General features: G+C 41.5%; 1 protein-coding gene and 3 pseudogenes across 4 annotated transcripts; all 4 read right to left on the bottom strand.

Moving 5' to 3' along the window:
* Positions 1-4,935: 4,935 nt before the first annotated feature.
* LOC311353635 (hatching enzyme 1.2 pseudogene) lies at positions 4,936-5,889 on the bottom strand (annotated as a pseudogene). Its single transcript has one exon. The product of its transcript is annotated as a hatching enzyme 1.2 pseudogene (transcript).
* Positions 5,890-8,106: 2,217 nt separating this feature from the next.
* On the bottom strand, positions 8,107-9,060 carry LOC311353634 (hatching enzyme 1.2 pseudogene; annotated as a pseudogene). The gene has a single exon. The product of its transcript is annotated as a hatching enzyme 1.2 pseudogene (transcript).
* Positions 9,061-11,280: 2,220 nt separating this feature from the next.
* LOC311353633 (hatching enzyme 1.2 pseudogene) lies at positions 11,281-12,234 on the bottom strand (annotated as a pseudogene). The gene has a single exon. The product of its transcript is annotated as a hatching enzyme 1.2 pseudogene (transcript).
* A 2,220-nt stretch (positions 12,235-14,454) lies between these two features.
* LOC311353632 (hatching enzyme 1.2-like) lies at positions 14,455-15,408 on the bottom strand (the record flags this gene model as incomplete). Its single annotated transcript, XM_084473539.1, has 2 exons — positions 14,455-15,225; positions 15,361-15,408. 2 exons carry the CDS (start codon positions 15,406-15,408, stop codon positions 14,455-14,457), a joined length of 819 nt encoding a protein of 272 aa, XP_084329665.1.
* Positions 15,409-20,541: the final 5,133 nt, after the last annotated feature.

Below are 20,541 nucleotides of genomic sequence, written 5' to 3'. Positions count from 1 at the left end.
AAAATGGATGGCACACCAGCTGAGAAAGCAGTGGCTTTTCTTTACAGTTCATTGAAACCAAGCCTCTCATAGTGGCTCTGCATGTACAACTGCCAGATAAATATATAATCATTCCCTTTACTTCTCCATCCACCTCACTATTTTATTTTCAGAATTTTCATTTTCATTTCCATCATCGCACATTTTTCCCTATTTTTCCCTTTCTTTTTCCTGTTGATACCACTCGCATATTCGGTACAATGACCCATTAGTAACTATCAGTGTTTTTGAAGGGCAGCAGCGACCAAGGGGGAGCCAGCAAGGAGTGGCTGTCAACCGATATGTGTCATATGTTATAGTGGAGAACTAATTTCCTGTTCCCGACTTTAACAATGTCTGTGTCCTCCGAGAGGTGAGACTAAATGAGGGACACGCGCCTCTGGATGTTTCACGGTTTCTATGGTGTGTGTGCGCGTCCCTTTGCGTGCCTGCCTGTGTGTGTGTCTGTCTGTGCCTGTTTAAGGCACAAACAGGGATAGCGTGTGTCCTCTAGTGACAGTCAATGACATTGTTGTGTGTGTCAAATTAATATATTGCTACATATGTTTTATCAGGGGGAAAGTGTGTGTGTGTCGGTGTGTGTGTTTTACTTCACATTTGTAGGCTACTGCCTCATAACTGATGGTCTTGTCTTTTAACAGATCCAAGTCTGCATTGCAGAATAAACTGAATGACTGCAAGGTGACAAAATAATGGCTGATGGGTTCGCAATCTTTACTTTATTTGAAAAAAAAAAATGTTCTTGACATAACACATATTTAATTAGGACCTTCTTTTTCGAGACGTGTGGGTCTATGAGGTTTTTGGATAAAGCTTTTCAGTGCTCAGCTGCCTCAAACCTTTCCTCTGATCCCTCATGTTGTTTCTTCCCTGGTGCTATTTTAACTTGGTTTCTACATTTGATGAGTTTATTTCCTATCTGACTCCCACCCACATTTCTTCCCCCGTCTTCCTGTCTCATCTTTTTTAAACGAATGTGATTGCAGGCTTATCTCCCCCAAACACCTGTTTAGTACCTGTGCAGAATCCGTGCCATTGAAGATGGACGCAGCGCTGCATAAACAGATGTCAATTTGCTCCCTCTACACTTTCATATTTGTTTTTCTTTCTATTTAGCTAAATATTAAATTATTCCATTATTTACACTGGATTCATGTACTAATATTATTAAAATCAGGAATGAAATATTTTGAATAGCACCGTAAATGTAAATAAGAAAGGTAGGTATGAAATAAATTGAATCCAGCAATAAAAATAGAACACACATTTGTTGGTACAATTGGCAAGTAAGCCTAGTGACTGAGAAAATGAAATTACAGAAATCCTTAATGACTTCAAGGTGCAGTGTGTATAATCGAGTGGCATTCAGCTCAACGGACTTGGCAGAAATGTAATATAATATTGATAAGTATGTTTTAATTAGTGTATAATCCCATGAAAATAAAAATTGTTGTGTTTTCCTTAATTTTGAATGAGCCTTTATATCTAATAGGTAGCAGTTCCTCTTCCACGGATTCAGCCATTTTGCAGCGCCATGTTTCTACAGTAGCCCAGAACTAGGGATGTTGACGGTGAACCGTTAATCGGCTAACTGCAGAGAATATTTTTACGCGGTTAAGCATGTCGGTCTATTGGTTAATTTGCATATACATGTGGCATATACACGGCTTCGCTAGCAAGCAGTGTGAGGTAAAAAATGAAGAGCGCTAAACAAAGCTTGGTGGGGGAGCCCTTTCTCCAGAAAGGGAACAAAATCAAATGTAAATTGTGTGATGCTACACTTCAGTTTAGTAGCAATATGCTGCAGTGATTCCAGCCGCTGCTGAAATTTGAGCGCCGCTGCTAAAATCCCAGACGAGTGGAGTGGAGAGAGAGGAGAGGAGGGGAGACGGGTGCTTCATATCCCTTTGCGCTTATTGCGCAACAGTCACTTTGGATAAAAACGTCTGCCATCACTGGCAGTGTTAATTACCGTAATATCCAGGTCAATTCATACACTTGTGAGAAGAGACATATACAAGAAATCTGGCAACTTCAACAGAACGATTTAGCATCAGGCAAACGTAAACAATAAAAGCAGTCATGGATTCAGGATTATCAAGATAAGATAAGATAGTCCTTTATTAATCCCCCTTAGGAGAAATTCACAAGGGGAAAAGAGTGCAAAACAAGAGTATATATACAAATAAATTTACCAATTGAAATAAATATATAATATAATAAAAAAACTATTTGAATAAGATGAACATACTATATACATGTAACTGTCCGTTTGTAGGTGACTTAAAAAATAAATATGACTATAAGTATAAATGTGCCAATGTGCAGGGTTCCTGAGGAAATTAAATAAATAACAAGGTTAAAACAACAATCAGTCCTGAGGTGTGGGGTTTAGTCCTTAATCAAGTCTAGAAATGATAGATGTATCACTGAGTGGAAAACAGTCCTGAGTGGAAAACAGTCCTGCAACTTTTAATGCCTTCACTTTTAAGGTTTTGTATTGTACAACAATGTTTGTCAGGTTTCAATGAGAACTGCAGTGTTATCTGAAATGTATAGTTTTCATCTGAGAAATGCACTTGGAACAACTAATGCATGCGAGGGCCACCGAAAACTTTTCCTCAGAACATTTTACATTACATTTTACATTTAATTATATTCAAGTGTATTTACCTACATCTAAAGACATCTGATATGTAAGCTACAATTTTCTGTCTACAAATGTACTGTATTTACTTGTATTATCCACAAAAAATAAATTGTGAATTAATTAGTTTTTTTTACAATCAAAAGCCAAAATTAACCAAAACTGACATCCCTAGAGTGGAAAAGTTTATAATTAAGAAATCATTAACTTACTTGTAAGCTATGACCTATAGTTTTAAAGACCTATAGCTAAATACAGGCCAGTAAAGGCCAACTAACTTGCAAATGTGCTGGTTGAAGGCACAGATGAGGTTAGGTTCAACTTTATTGTCCCCGTGGGGAAGCTGTTACTGGTGAGAGAGCAATGTTTGACTGCCTCAGTGCAACTGGCCGGCATACAACCACACCGGCACAATCGCTCCCCACAACCGTTGGGTCCACGTCGTGGTTGCCCCCAATCAGCTTGTCCATCTGCAAATAAAATAGTGGACAGGGCCCCTTCCCGTCAACGCATTATTGTCCTTCACTCTTGTACACCTCTTCCAGCATCATCCACTTGCGTGCCACCTTGTCATGTGGGAATTGCACCTCGAACTGTAAGAAAAGCTTCCCAGCCATCTCTTCCCACAGCAGTTTCTTGGTTTTTTGCCAAGCCTCAACCGCCGGTTGAAGTCATTGAGGGACTTTGCAGGTCTGCCGCCCTCTAGCTCAAGGTGCACCTTCATCAGGTGGATGGGGAAGAGGGTCTGCTCTTTTGTGAAACCTTCATTCACCGGCAGTGCTGAAGTTGGTTGCACATTGCAGGTATCTGATTCATAAAATAGAAACATGTCAGCACAGTACTTGCAGCACCCAGGGATAAATTACTGTTGAAGTACGCTCATGTCAACAGTGTAATGCTTCTTAATAACTCACCCATGCAAGTGCAATCTGCAGGGTGTTTGTCTGCAGGGTGATGTTTGCAGCCACCCTGAGGCCCTCATCAACAAAATACTTGTCATTGTTTAGGTACAGGTTGCTCTGGTAAACCACGGTCCTGTCCTTGTCCCTGAAACACAACATGCTCTAGTTGAGGAAGACAATGTATGTTACCGACTGCAACTTGAGTAGAATGCCGTGAATGAACACAAAACTCTGAGGTGAAACCCACCTTACAGAAACACTAACATTTCAAGTGACTGTTCTCGTCATTACCTGGGTAGACAGCCTGTAACCTATGTCTGTCCCTACGTGGTGCGTTGAACTTGAGGTATGTTCCTAATATTTCCCTGGGTGCAATCTTACCTATCTAGGTGCAAGGTGCTCACCACATGTCCACAGCCACCATAGGGCAACAGCTCTGTGTCACGCCGCACCGGCACCTTGTCTCCAGGTGACCAGCCTGCACTTGCACTGTATTCTGTCTCTCAATTCACTATATATAATATATAAATCCCAAAAGGTTCTCTCATAGAAGTGTCACCCAACTTGTGTCCATCGGGTTTTATTCCTATAAAGGAGTCCCAACTACAGAGAGCCACCACCTGAGACTCACCTGCCCACTCAGCTGTTGCTACTTACCGGTGATGAGCACCTCAACACCATCCCCTCTGTATGATGTCAGTACTGACCCTAACCATTAGCACCCTAAACTCTATAATCGTTACAGTACACGATGAAGGAGCAGTAAGGGGGAATGATTTCGGTCACTTGGGGAGTGGCAGTGATAGGATCCATCATTCACGTGTTCCGTCTTAGAATTAAGTAATCATTTAGTAACATGAAGGCTCAATGGAGACTTCTCCTATTCTGGGGATGCAAGTGGTTTTAGCATTTGTAATAGAGGAAGCAACAATTGCTGTAGTGGTGATAGTCCAGAACAATGCTTCTTAGCATAGAGCTCAGGAACAGTAACCTAGTTATCTACAATATACATCTGGGTTTCGCTATATCCTTTGTGATTAAGTTAGCGTGCTGATACCTTTTTAAAACAATGGTAACAATATTCATGTTTTTGTTACAACTAGTATGTTATTAGAATCACATTATCATCTTGTAGCCTGTGTGATAGAAGCACAACATCTTGTGGTGGACATGAAAAAAAAAAAAGGCCCATTTCATCAAAGATGTGTTGATAAACTGAGGTTCATGTTGATAATCACCCAAAATATGAATAAAAATGACAACTACACAAATTAATTGCAGCGAAGGGACGTTTTTAATGACAAATATCAGAAGGACATTGTTTGGAGGAAAAAAACACCATGAATGTTATATTTTCGGGCAACTGGTTGTTGGTCTCGAGCAGCGATAGAACCGGTTGATCCTCAGGATGTCATTCCGGGTCATTCCCTTTCTCTGGCCGATCTGAACACTGGAGTTTGGGATGGGGGTGATGCTGTCTTGTCCATTTATGGAGAAGGCTGTTCTGCCGTAGTGCATGATGGAGGTGTAATCGTAGGGGGTGTTCAGGTTGTTGGTGTTCTTCCTCTTGAAGTTGTGGGCATTGCGTGGATTAATGTTCTTCCAGTTTATCTTGACATGCTGGTCACGGTCACTCCTGGTCTGCTCGTGGTTGAAGCCCAGAGCGTGGATCAGCTCGTGCTGCATGATGCCGTAGTACATGCATCCCGATCTCATGAGAGAGAGTACCTGGCTGCCTCCTGTCCTGCCCAGAGAGGAGTAGCATCCACCTCTGCTCTCAATGCTGATGTGGTCGACCTGGTTCTTGCGGGGCACGAAACGGATGCAGGTGCTCTGGTGGAAGGACTGCATGGCCTTCACAATTCTTGACCTCTCCGCGGAGGTGTAGGCGCTGCTCACTGTGTAGGGAATTGTCACAAGGCCATTTGAGGATTTTATCCACAGGCAGTTGTTTTTAAAACACTTCATGGCGTTTCTGGTTGTTGGGAGAAGCAAGTCTCCCTCCAGCAGTATCTCATTGGAACCGTTGTTGTTGATCAGAATCCTGGTGCTGATATCCATGTCCTCATTGTCTTCTAGGACATCATCTACACTTTCTTCCCCCACCAGAGGTTGAGCCTGGGATTGGTCTCCCTCCAGCAGGATCTCACTGGAGTCGTTGTAGATCAGATTCAGAATCTCTGTGCTGATATCCATGTCCTCATGGTCTTCTAGGACATCAGCCACACTTTCTTCCCCCACCAGAGGTTGAGCCTGGCAGAGACCCAGCAAGAGCAGGAGGAGGCTGAGACAGGTCTTCATCTTCTGGGTCTCTCTGGTTGTTTCTGGACACTGGCACCGGAGCTTCTCTGGATGTCTACAGTGATGAGACTCCTTGAGGTTTGTCGTCAGTCTGTTCGGAGAAGAGCTTTTATATTGTCCTCTGCAGGTGTGTCTAGAGTTGTGGTGCAGAATCTAAGGACTAAATAAACATTTTAAGGGTGGACTCAAGTGACCAACCTACCTTTTCAACACTGTCTGTTATTCAAAGGCTTTGAGAGGAGGGGAGGGACATTACTAAGTCAATGTTTACGCAAGAAAAATAAACTAAAATCGCTTTTTAAGTTTTCAATTACCTTGATAATGCAGAATTCTATGCCGCATACTGACATTAACGTCTTTCTTTGCCGACTTGATATCACCATCCTTACGAAAGGTGTGCATTTCTACTTTTATACATTGAGGGACAAACATAAGTGTTCAGTACTGAAGTAGGATTTTTTTGGGCACTATGATTTCCGCAATGCTGATATTGCGGAATCTGGTACTAAAAATGGAATCAACTATAAAATGTGGAATCTGGCAGAATTTGCGAAATTGTCCATAATTTGGCTGAAATTGATAAGAAATAATATCAAAAGTTGGCCTGATTATTGTCGTAACCTAATGATTTAATAATTGTAAAATAACAGATGAGTTGGCATAAATACATCAGTCAGTTTTTGATAGCGACGTTCTGTGAGGGGGTGGAGGATTGTGACCTCACAACTTGTCACTACTTTTAGAAACATGTCAAAGATGCCGTCCGAGACAGAAAAGTCCCCCCCCCCCCCCCCGTAAAAACAGCTTTGTGTTACCAGAGCATGCCTCCTCAAACCACCAGAACTAGTACAAACGATCCGCGGATTCAAGACGTAAATCTATTGAGGACTTTATGGCTGCACCGAGTCTGACGTGCCCTTATAAAAAATAGAAAAGCTTGTTTCTAGTGAAGCATTGCAAACAGGGGGGAGAGTTGCGCGATAATGACAGCAGTCTCCGACAAACTCACCGGCCACGTGTGTTGGACCAAAAGATGACTGTTTATTGCAGATCGTTCTAAAAATCTTAATTTCTGAGCTGTCCGCATGAATATTATTATTCCCAAACAACCGTTATAAAATATCGCGATGCTGTCAGCAGATGTCTGCCTCTCCATCTAGCTCACTGTTGTTCCATAGTTCTAAAAATGTACTGTTATATATCTTTGTTGATGTTTTATTAATTCATAAAAGCATCTCTGATGATAAAATAAGCAAAAATCTTAAAACACAGAATTCTGAAAAAAAACAAAAAACAGAATTTAGAAAATAAAACAGATTTCATAGGGCTCTAGACTTCCAAGTGATGCAATTAACTTTCAAACGGCAATATTCTTGCTGGACGCTCATGAAATAAATGCTTTATTCTGTAAAACATACATACTTTCAAGCACAACTATTCTACTTAATCAATGCCCTGAGTAAGAAAAAAAAAGTCTGGTAGAAAAAGAAAGATATCAGGAAGACGGATAGATGAAGCTGTGATTCAAAGCTAGTGTAGGGAATTTAGTTTAGAAGCTTTATTCAACAAATTTGTTTAAATTCTCCTGGCATCTTGACAGCAATTAATTGTTCCAATGTTAGGAAAAAAGTAAAAAGATGTGACACCTATGGCTGTTGCAGGTGTGCAATAATCTGTTCCAATTAGTCGCGGAACTGAAATGGCTTACCTGTCTGTTTACCTAACTTCATGGCTACCTGCGCACACCCATGCCCGTGCACTCATTGCACATGACTAGTGTCTCTTGAACGCCTAGGCAGTAGAATTAGGGTGGTATCGATTTTCATGCCTTCATAACTTCCTGACATTTCACCGGGTTACACGGTATATGAAGGTATTTGTGTCATTCATTTTTATTAATAATAATAAAACAACTAAAGCTGAGCTTCTGGTGATAGGAGTCATTGTAGCATGTATGACATTGTCTAGCCTATAATGCTGTGTCTCTAAAATGCTGTTTGCGAATTTTGTTAAGTCTTGCTCGGTTTAAATACTTATGTCCTATGGAATAATGAATTGATAGGACATAAGCGCCCCTCCATAGATTCGGTCTAAATCGGTCTAAGTCTAAAAATAAAAATAAAAATGACAACTACACAAATGAATTGCAGTGAAGGGACATTTTTAATGACAAATATCAGAAGGACATTGTTTGGAGGAAAAAAAACACTGTGAATGTTATATTTTCGGGCAACTGGTTGTTGGTCTCGAGCAGCGATAGAACCGGTTGATCCTCAGGATGTCATTCCGGGTCATTCCCTTTCTCTGGCCGATCTGAACACTGGAGTTTGGGATGGGGGTGATGCTGTCTTGTCCATTTATGGAGAAGGCTGTTCTGCCGTAGTGCATGATGGAGGTGTAATCGTAGGGGGTGTTCAGGTTGTTGGTGTTCTTCCTCTTGAAGTTGTGGGCATTGCGTGGATTAATGTTCTTCCAGTTTATCTTGACATGCTGGTCACGGTCACTCCTGGTCTGCTCGTGGTTGAAGCCCAGAGCGTGGATCAGCTCGTGCTGCATGATGCCGTAGTACATGCATCCCGATCTCATGAGAGAGAGTACCTGGCTGCCTCCTGTCCTGCCCAGAAAGGAGTAGCATCCACCTCTGCTCTCAATGCTGATGTGGTCGACCTGGTTCTTGCGGGGCACGAAACGGATGCAGGTGCTCTGGTGGAAGGACTGCATGGCCTTCACAATTCTTGACCTCTCCGCTGAGGTGTAGGCGCTGCTCACTGTGTAGGGAATTGTCACAAGGCCATTTGAGGATTTTTTCCACAGGCAGTTGTTTTTAAAACACTTCATGGCGTTTCTGTTTGTTGGGAGAAGCAAGTCTCCCTCCAGCAGTATCTCACTGGAACCGTTGTTGTTGATCAGAATCCTGGTGCTGATATCCATGTCCTCATTGTCTTCTAGGACATCATCTACACTTTCTTCCCCCACCAGAGGTTGAGCCTGGGATTGGTCTCCCTCCAGCAGGATCTCACTGGAGTCGTTGTAGATCAGATTCAGAATCTCTGTGCTGATATCCATGTCCTCATGGTCTTCTAGGACATCAGCCACACTTTCTTCCCCCACCAGAGGTTGAGCCTGGCAGAGACCCAGCAAGAGCAGGAGGAGGCTGAGACAGGTCTTCATCTTCTGGGTCTCTCTGGTTGTTTCTGGACACTGGCACCGGAGCTTCTCTGGATGTCTACAACGAAGAGACTCCTTGAGGTTTGTTGTCTGTCTGTTCAGAGAAGAGCTTTTATATTGTCCTCTGCAGGTGTGTCTGTTGGAGGATTTAGGGTTGTGGTGCAGAATCTAAGGACTAAATAAACATTTTAAGGGTGGACTCAAGTGACCAACCTACCTTTTCAACACTGTCTGTTATTCAAAGGCTTTGAGAGGAGGGGAGGGACATTACAAAGTCAATGTTTACGCAAGAAAAATAAACTAAAATCGCTTTTTAAGTTTTCAATTACCTTGATAATGCAGAATTCTACGCCGCATACTGATATTAACGTCTTTCTTTGCCGACTTGATATCACCATCCTTACTAAAGGTGTGCATTTCTACTTTTATACATTGAGGGACAAACATAAGTGTTCAGTACTGAAGTAGGATTTTTTGGGCACTATGATTTCCGCAATGCTGATATCGCGGAATCTGGTACTAAAAATGGAATCAACTATAAAATGTGGAATCTGGCAGAATTTGCGAAATTGTCCATAATTTGGCTGAAATTGATAAGAAATAATATCAAAAGTTGGCCTGATTATTGTCGTAGCCTAATGATTTAATAATTGTAAAATAACAGATGAGTTGGCATAAATACATCAGTCAGTTTTTGATAGCGACGTTCTGTGAGGGGGTGGAGGATTGTGACCTCACAACTTGTCACTACTTTTAGAAACATGTCAAAGATGCCGTCCGAGACGGAAAAGTCCCGCCCCTTAAAAACAGCTTTGTGTTACCAGAGCATGCCTCCTCAAACCACCAGAACTAGTACAAACGATCCGCGGATTCAAGACGTAAATCTATTGAGGACTTTATGGCTGCACAGAGTCTGACGTGCCCTTATAAAAAATAGAAAAGCTTGTTTCTAGTGAAGCATTGCAAACAGGGGGGAGAGTTGCGCGATAATGACAGCAGTCTCCGACAAACTCACCGGCCACGTGTGTTGGACCAAAAGATGACTGTTTATTGAAGATCGTTCTAAAAATCTTAATTTCTGAGCTGTCCGCATGAATATTATTATTCCCAAACAACCGTTATAAAATATCGCAATGCTGTCAGCAGATGTCTGCCTCTCCATCTAGCTCACTGTTGTTCCATAGTTCTAAAAATGTACTGTTATATATCTTTGTTGATGTTTTATTAATTCATAAAAGCATCTCTGATGATAAAATAAGCAAAAATCTTAAAACACAGAATTCTGAAAAAAACAAAAAAAAGAATTTAGAAAATAAAACAGATTTCATAGGGCTCTAGACTTCCAAGTGATGCAATTAACTTTCAAACGGCAATATTCTTGCTGGACGTTCATGAAATGCATACTTTATTCTGTAACACATACATACTTTCAAGCACAACTATTCTACTTAATCAGTGCCCTGAGTAAGAAAAAAAAAGTCTGGTAGAAAAAGAAAGATATCAGGAAGACGGATAGATGAAGCTGTGATTCAAAGCTAGTGTAGGGAATTTAGTTTAGAAGCTTTATTCAACAAATTTGTTTAAATTCTCCTGGCATCTTGACAGCAATTAATTGTTCCAATGTTAGGAAAAAAGTAAAAAGATGTGACACCTATGGCTGTTGCAGGTGTGCAATAATCTGTTCCAATTAGTCGCGGAACTGAAATGGCTTACCTGTCTGTTTACCTAACTTCATGGCTACCTGCGCACACCCATGCCCGTGCACTCATTGCACATGACTAGTGTCTCTTGAACGCCTAGGCAGTAGGATTAGGGCAGTATCGATTTTCATGCCTTCATAACTTCCTGACATTTCACCGGGTTATACGGTATATGAAGGTATTTGTGTCATTCATTTTATATTAATAATAATAAAACAACTAAAGCTGAGCTTCTGGTGATAGGAGTCATTGTAGCATGTATGACATTGTCTAGCCCATAATGCTGTGTCTCTAAAATGCTGTTTGCGCATTTTGTTAAGTCTTGCTCGGTTTAAATACTTATGTCCTATGGAATAATGAATTGATAGGACATAAGCGCCCCTCCATAGATTCGGTCTAAATCGGTCTAAGTCTAAAAATAAAAATAAAAATGACAACTACACAAATTAATTGCAGTGAAGGGACTTTTTTAATGATAAATATCAGAAGGACATTGTTTGGAGGAAAAAAAACACTGTGAATGTTATATTTTTGGGCAACTGGTTGTTGGTCTCGAGCAGCGATATAACCGGTTGATCCTCAGGATGTCATTCCGGGTCATTCCCTTTCTCTGGCCGATCTGAACACTGGAGTTTGGGATGGGGGTGATGCTGTCTTGTCCATTTATGGAGAAGGCTGTTCTGCCGTAGTGCATGATGGAGGTGTAATCGTAGGGGGTGTTCAGGTTGTTGGTGTTCTTCCTCTTGAAGTTGTGGGCATTGCGTGGATTAATGTTCTTCCAGTTTATCTTGACATGCTGGTCACGGTCACTCCTGGTCTGCTCGTGGTTGAAGCCCAGAGCGTGGATCAGCTCGTGCTGCATGATGCCGTAGTACATGCATCCCGATCTCATGAGAGAGAGTACCTGGCTACCTCCTGTCCTGCCCAGAGAGGAGTAGCATCCACCTCTGCTCTCAATGCTGATGTGGTCGACCTGGTTCTTGCGGGGCACGAAACGGATGCAGGTGCTCTGGTGGAAGGACTGCATGGCCTTCACAATTCTTGACCTCTCCGCGGAGGTGTAGGCGCTGCTCACTGTGTAGGGAATTGTCACAAGGCCATTTGAGGATTTTATCCACAGGCAGTTGTTTTTAAAACACTTCATGGCGTTTCTGGTTGTTGGGAGAAGCAAGTCTCCCTCCAGCAGTATCTCACTGGAACCGTTGTTGTTGATCAGAATCCTGGTGCTGATATCCATGTCCTCATTGTCTTCTAGGACATCATCTACACTTTCTTCCCCCACTAGAGGTTGAGCCTGGGATTGGTCTCCCTCCAGCAGGATCTCACTGGAGTCGTTGTAGATCAGATTCAGAATCTCTGTGCTGATATCCATGTCCTCATGGTCTTCTAGGACATCAGCCACACTTTCTTCCCCCACCAGAGGTTGAGCCTGGCAGAGACCCAGCAAGAGCAGGAGGAGGCTGAGACAGGTCTTCATCTTCTGGGTCTCTCTGGTTGTTTCTGGACACTGACACCGGAGCTTCTCTGGATGTCTACAACGAAGAGACTCCTTGAGGTTTGTTGTCAGTCTGTTCGGAGAAGAGCTTTTATATTGTCCTCTGCAGGTGTGTTTGTTGGAGGATTTAGGGTTGTGGTGCAGAATCTAAGGACTAAATAAACCTTTTAAGGGTGGACTCAAGTGACCAACCTACCTTTTCAACACTGTGTTATTCAAAGGCTTTGAGAGGAGGGGAGGGACATTACTGAGTCAATGTTTACGCAAGAAAAATAAACTAAAATCGCATTTTAAGTTTTCAATTACCTTAATAATGCAGAATTCTACGCTGCATACTGACATTAACGTCTTTCTTTGCCAACTTGATATCACCATCCTTACTAAAGGTGTGCATTTCTACTTTTATACATTGAGGGACAAACACAAGTGTTCGGTACTGAAGTAGGACTTTTTGGGTGCTATGATTTCCGCAATGCTGATATTGCGGAATCTGGTACTAAAACTTGAATCAAATGTAAAATGTGGAATCTGGCAGAATTTGCGAAATTGTCCATAATTTGGCTGAAATTGATGAGAAATAATATCAAAAGTTGGCCTGATTATTGTCGTAACCTAATGATTTAATAATTGTAAAATAACAGATGAGTTGGCATAAATACATCAGTCAGTTTTTGATAGCGACGTTCTGTGAGGGGGTGGAGGATTGTGACCTCACAACTTGTCACTACTTTTAGAAACATGTCAAAGATGCCGTCCGAGACGGAAAAGTCCTCCCCCCCCCCCCCCGTAAAAACAGCTTTGTGTTACCAGAGCATGCCTCCTCAAACCACCAGAACTAGTACAAACGATCCGCGGATTCAAGACGTAAATCTAATGAGGACTTTATGGCTGCGCCAAGTCTGACGTGCCCTTATAAAAAATTGAAAAGCTTGTTTCTAGTGAAGCATTGCAAACAGGGGGGAGAGTTGCGCGATAATGACAGCAGTCTCCGACAAACTCACCGGCCACGTGTGTTGGACCAAAAGATGACTGTTTATTGAAGATCGTTCTAAAAATCTTAATTTCTGAGCTGTCCGCATGAATATTATTATTCCCAAACAACCGTTATAAAATATCGCGATGCTGTCAGCAGATGTCTGCCTCTCCATCTAGCTCACTGTTGTTCCATAGTTCTAAAAATGTACTGTTATATATCTTTGTTGATGTTTTATTAATTCATAAAAGCATCTCTGATGATAAAATAAGCAAAAATCTTAAAACACAGAATTCTGAAAAAAAACAAAAAATAGAATTTAGAAAATAAAACAGATTTCATAGGGCTCTAGACTTCCAAGTGATGCAATTCACTTTCAAACGGCAATATTCTTGCTGGACGTTCATGCAATGCATGCTTTATTCTGTAACACATACATATTTTCAAGCACAACTATTCTACTTACTCAATGCCCTGAGTAAAAAAAAGTCTGGTAGAAAAAGAAAGATATCAGGAAGACGGATAGATGAAGCTGTGATTCAAAGCTAGTGTAGGGAATTTAGTTTAGAAGCTTTATTCAACAAATTTGTTTAAATTCTCCTGGCATCTTGACAGCAATTAATTGTTCCAATGTTAGGAAAAAAGTAAAAAGATGTGACACCTATGGCTGTTGCAGGTGTGCAATAATCTGTTCCAATTAGTCGCGGAACTGAAATGGCTTACCTGTCTGTTTACCTAACTTCACGGCTACCTGCGCACACCCATGCCCGTGTACTCATTGCACATGACTAGTGTCTCTTGAACGCCTAGGCAGTAGAATTAGGGTGGTATCGATTTTCATGCCTTCATAACTTCCTGACATTTCACCGAGTTATACGGTATATGAAGGTATTTGTGTCATTCATTATTAATAATAATAAAACAACTAAAGCTGAGCTTCTGGTGATAGGAGTCATTGTAGCATGTATGACATTGTCTAGCCCATAATGCTGTGTCTCTAAAATGCTGTTTGTGCATTTTGTTAAGTCTTGCTCGGTTTAAATACTTATGTCCTATGGAATAATGAATTGATAGGACATAAGCGCCCCTCCATAGATTCGGTCTAAATCGGTCTAAGTCTAAAAATAAAAATAAAAATGACAACTACACAAATTAATTGCAGTGAAGGGACATTTTTAATGACAAATATCTGAAGGACATTGTTTGGAGGAAAAAAAACACTGTGAATGTTATATTTTCGGGCAACTGGTTGTTGGTCTCGAGCAGCGATAGAACCGGTTGATCCTCAGGATGTCATTCCGGGTCATTCCCTTTCTCTGGCCGATCTGAACACTGGAGTTTGGGATGGGGGTGATGCTGTCTTGTCCATTTATGGAGAAGGCTGTTCTGCCGTAGTGCATAATGGAGGTGTAATCGTAGGGGGTGTTCAGGTTGTTGGTGTTCTTCCTCTTGAAGTTGTGGGCATTGCGTGGATTAATGTTCTTCCAGTTTATCTTGACATGCTGGTCACGGTCACTCCTGGTCTGCTCGTGGTTGAAGCCCAGAGCGTGGATCAGCTCGTGCTGCATGATGCCGTAGTACATGCATCCCGATCTCATGAGAGAGAGTACCTGGCTGCCTCCTGTCCTGCCCAGAGAGGAGTAGCATCCACCTCTGCTCTCAATGCTGATGTGGTCGACCTGGTTCTTGCGGGGCACGAAACGGATGCAGGTGCTCTGGTGGAAGGACCGCATGGCCTTCATAATTCTTGACCTCTCCGCGGAGGTGTAGGCGCTGCTCACTGTGTAGGGAATTGTCACAAGGCCATTTGAGGATTTTATCCACAGGCAGTTGTTTTTAAAACACTTCATGGCGTTTCTGGTTGTTGGGAGAAGCAAGTCTCCCTCCAGCAGTATCTCACTGGAACCGTTGTTGTTGATCAGAATCCTGGTGCTGATATCCATGTCCTCATTGTCTTCTAGGACATCATCTACACTTTCTTCCCCCACCAGAGGTTGAGCCTGGGATTGGTCTCCCTCCAGCAGGATCTCACTGGAGTCGTTGTAGATCAGATTCAGAATCTCTGTGCTGATATCCATGTCCTCATGGTCTTCTAGGACATCAGCCACACTTTCTTCCCCCACCAGAAGTTGAGCCTGGCAGAGACCCAGCAAGAGCAGGAGGAGGCTGAGACAGGTCTTCATCTTCTGGGTCTCTCTGGTTGTTTCTGGACACTGGCACCGGAGCTTCTCTGGATGTCTACAACGAAGAGACTCCTTGAGGTTTGTTGTCAGTCTGTTCGGAGAAGAGCTTTTATATTGTCCTCTGCAGGTGTGTCTGTTGAAGGATTTAGGGTTGTGGTGCAGAATCTAAGGACTAAATAAACCTTTTAAGGGTGGACTCAAGTGACCAACCTACCTTTTAAACACTGTTATTCAAAGGCTTTGAGAGGAGGGGAGGGACATTACTGAATCAATGTTTACGCAAGAAAAATAAAAATAAACTAAAATAGCATTTTAAGTTTTTAATGACCTTAATAATGCAGAATTCTACGCTGCATACTGACATTAATGTATTTCTTTAACAACTTCATATCACCATCCTTACTAAAGGTGAGCTTTTCTACTTTTATACATTGAGGGACAAAGACAAAGTGTTTGGTACTGAAGTAGGACTTCCAAATGCTGCACTTAACTTTTAAACAGCAATAATTCTTGTTGGACATTCATGCAATACATGCTTTATTCTGCAAATTTTCAAGCACACTATTCTACTTAATCATTGCCCTGAGTGAATAAAAGTCTGGTCATTTGTTTTTTTTTCCAGGAAGACGGATAGATGAAGCTGTGCTTTAAAGCTAGTGTAGGGAATTTATTTTAGAAGCTCGACAAATTTGTAAAAATTTTCCTGGCATCTCCGCAGCAATCAATTGTTCCAATGTTATGAAAAAAGTAAAAAGATATGGCACTTGTTGCTGTCACAGTTCTGCAATAAGCTGTTCCAATTAGACGCTGGACTGAAATGGCTTACCTGTCTGTTTACCTAACATCCTGGCTACCTGTGCACACAAATGCCTATGCACTCTTTGCACATGACCGGTGTCTTTCAAAAGCCTAGGCCGTAGGAATGGGTGGTATCGATTTTCATGCCTTCATACCTTCCTGACATTTCACTGGGGTATACGGTATATGAAGGTATTTTGTGTCATTTATTTTTATTAATAATAATAAAACGACTAAAGCTTCTGGTGATAGAAGTCATTGTATAGCCTACACTGTGTGTCTCAAATGCAATTTGCCAATTTTGACAAAGTCTTGCTCGGTTTAAATACTTATGGCCTATAGAATAATGAATAGATAAGACATAAGCGCCCTCCATAGATTCATAAATGTAGTCATTGATAGTTTCCACTGATGTACACATGGAAAGTAAGTCTATCCTGTACTATGTACATTCTATGAGTTACAACCACACAGTCTTTCACTGCAGATTTTTGCCATTTTTAATGTTGCAGAGCTACCGGATACTATTAACCAGCTAAAGTTTATAATTTTAATCCATTTCGGACATTCTGCAACGTGAGACATATCCGGGTTAATGGCGTTTATGTTTGGCAATTTTATTGAAATGGCTTGTTGTTGGGTGAGACATCGTCGTGTGCACAATATACTATGTGCATGCTGACTTGCTAATACTAGCAAGGCTAATGAGTGAGTATGCCACGTTTCAAGTCCTTCGGCCGCTTTGATGCCGTGATTGATTGAACATTGGTCTGTTTGTTTTTGTTTGATTCTGAGTTATGGCGTCCCTTGTCGCCAAAGCGGTACTTTACTTTTTGGTGACCTGCTGCTGCGTTTCTATATGTGTACCAATCTTCCAACTTGTTCAAATCTGAGTTCTTTGCCTTCGGAATGGTTGAATTCAAAGTTTTTCCCCATTGACTTCCATGATAAAAAAAAAAGCTTGGTGAGAACCTGTAACAGAGGTCATTTGAAACTGACAGTGTGACATAATTTTTTTTGCTATGATTAGAAAACTTTCCACATTACCTAAAGGGGATGTTCTTGATTTGCCCAACAGGTAAGAGGACCCTGGGGTTCTCTGAAACAGACTTGTGATTGATTGAGAAATTGTGGCATATTTGCATTATTGTGTTTTTCATTACTTTGCCATTTTTAAAACAATCTGAATAAATATAATACCATAAGGTCGGGCAGTATAAAGGAGTATGTGGACTAAATTTACAGATCAATTTCAAGGTACAGCTAAAAATTCTGTACCTTGAAACCTATTCTATTTTTCTATTTATCTTCTATATTTTTTGGCTTTACCTTGAATGTAGTTTACCCCCAGTATTGGAGAGGCAAAATCCATTACTCTTTTATGCATCATGCAAGTTTTTTTTTCACTCAAATAAATGTAAAAACATCACAGCAGAACACATTTTATGTGTTCCTCCCATTTTAGTTCTGTCCCTCCATCTCGCTCTCTCTTTGTGTTCTCATGGCGTTGTGCCTTTGCCATTGAAGTGACATAATCGTTTTGTTTCTCACGAGAGATACTGGCATAGATGTTGTCTGTTATTCTTCCCTTTTTTTCCCTCCTCTTAGCTCTTTCTTTGCCTCTCCTTCCATCTGTCCAGCCGTGACTTCCCTGTCTTCTCCCCCTGTTCCCTGTGTGTGTCTTTCCTTGTCAAGAGGACAAGAGTGTGTTGGGCCTTTGCCAGCAGTCAGTTCTCGCCGGGGCCTCCATCCATATGGCAGTCATGTTCCGGCAGCTATTACCGGGCCATTTAGCACGTCTAATTGTTCCACATTTGACACCTTGTCAAGACAATTGGTTCAGATTAGTCCCGCTTAAGAAGTTTGCTGCATCACTGGCATTGTAAGGGGCTAGGGGTGATCTTATTAAGGGCCCAACCTGTCTTATTGTTGAGTGTGTCATGCAATATCAATAGCTGAGATGGGAGCCACCAGTCGGCTGTTTTGTTTGTGTCTGGACGTGCACGGATCAGGAACACAACTGGTTATATTGTTCATGCCATACTGAGTTGACTGAAATCTGTGTCTATATACATGTGGGATGATACCGTTGCAGTCACATTTGCTTGTGTAGCTTGTATTTTGTGGCAAATTCAACTGAGAAATAAATGTGTGTGCTGTGTGTAGGCGAGCCTATAAAAGGCCGCTGCGCCCTGTGACGTGTCACGTACAAGGAACACTGATGAAGGGCTAGACCTGAAACGTTTACCCCTTGTTTATGTGGCCTGTAATTGTTGTTTTGGCTTTTAAAATACACTTTTGGAACTTTTCAGCCCTTGTGTGTGATCTCCCCTTTCTTCACTTGAGTATTATGTTTTTTGGAGACTATACGCACCGGGCGACACCTCAATGCTAGACTAAAGGCGTAGACGCCACACTTCATCTGTGCTGTGTGTTTGACATGAAAAGACGTGGATACATGCTCGGCAGTCATGTTCTCCTTTTTGTAGTCGCCCTGTCGCTTTATGCATTATTTTCCATCGACATCAATCAAGATGAGGCGAGACACGCTTTATTTAAATAACCTATATCCTTTCTAGGGGTGGACGATATTGATTTTTTGAACCCGATATCGATAACTTTCTGATCCTCAAGGTCGATACCGATATCAATAACCAATAATTATTTTTAAAATGTATATTCCTGTAGTTCTGACCTAACTAGATTTATCATGACATGAGCATTACTACTATGAACAAAACAAAGCCAAGACAACAGTTTTGACTCTTCAAATAAAGTGACCATATTTATTTAATAATAAATATACAATTTCAGTCAATCACAAAATTCACAATCCGTCAATGTCATTAACAATATGTTTCCCTGAACAATAAGTGAACTAAAAACCAACAGGTATTGTGCTTTGTCAGCAGATAAAGCATTTGACGCTATTGAGAATGAGGAGTCACGTGATTTTTGGGGAGGGGAGGGGTTTGAGCCTGTCCGCCATGATGGCATCCACGGCTATCAGTTGCCAGAGCGGCATAGAGACAGATGAGGAAATACACAACATATCCAACATGATAGATATTTTCGGAATGTTGAGTGAAGGGCAATTTCCACCAGAACCGTCACGGAAGCGTCACGGCAATGAAAACGTTCGCCAAAGACAGTTCCAGTCCCCCACCGGTTCCTTTGCAGCGTCTTCGTAGGCTTTTAACAAACCATCGTAGCGGTGGTGATGTATCAGGTGACTTATTAGGTTGGATGTGTTATAGCTTGTTACCCTTTTCCCTCCTCGTGGAACTTCTGCATTGCATTTGTTACAAATAGCAAGCAAACTGTTTTCCTCCAAAACTGAAAAAGTCCCACACTACCGACGCCATGTTTGTTTACTAACATGCTGCTTCTGAAAGTTACGTGACTACGTCACAGCCAGGCATGAGAAAGGGAGCGCTGGATTTGTGAAAAACTCCCTCTTCCTAAACCATACGCTATCAGTCGTACCACAGTACTGGCAAAACGGGAGGAGCCTACAGAAATCCACCCACACCGCATTTTTTAAACCAAAAATATATTGTATTATCGGAGCTATCAATACTTTTATCGGGTTTATCGGCCCGATAATTATCGGGTCGATAATTATCGGACATCCCTAATAATTTCCTTTGAAAACGCATAGCAATTGAAGTCAATTGAAAACATAGAAAAGCAGGAACAATGTATACTATATGCAAAAAACATCGTAGATGATTTGAATAGACTCACCATTTGAACACGCTATTGAGGCAATCAAGAAGTCAGGGAGTATAATCTGATGTAATTTATTTTATTTATATATCCCATTATTTTCTTCACACTTGATGCTTGTCGTCGCTCTTTCTTGTCTTCTTAGTAAGACGTACGGTTCATTTTTATCACCACTCACAAATATAATTACATTGCAAGTAGAATTCTACTTTTCCTGTTATTGTTTTGTTTTTGTTAGCTTAGCTCTCCTTAGATGCTTGCTCTCCCTGTGTTGGCTATTGCTAACCCTTTACTCATCTCACCTATAGCCTCCTTCACATTCTTCTCTGCGTTGCACTATGTTAGTCTACTGTTCTCCGCTTCTCCTTCCAGCACTTGCATTCATGCTCGGAAACAGGTCAAGCGCAATGGCAAATCTAAATTAGCCGTTGCCCCGTCTCTCTTTCAGGCACACATTTTCTTCGCACCCCCAGATTTCCTTCTGCTTCTCTTTTATTCCGAGTCTTTTGATATCCCTCCTTGTCATCCTATTATAGTACAGTACAGCCCCCGTTGTGCCACTCCTGTGTTAAACCAATTCCTAAGGATGGTTCTAAGAGGCCAAAT

This window comes from Micromesistius poutassou, assembly GCF_964030765.1.
Source record: "Micromesistius poutassou genome assembly, chromosome: 9".
NCBI classification, from domain to species: Eukaryota; Metazoa; Chordata; class Actinopteri; order Gadiformes; family Gadidae; genus Micromesistius; species Micromesistius poutassou.
Note: the sequence above shows the minus strand (reverse complement) of the source record. Positions and strands in the feature narration are given on the sequence as shown.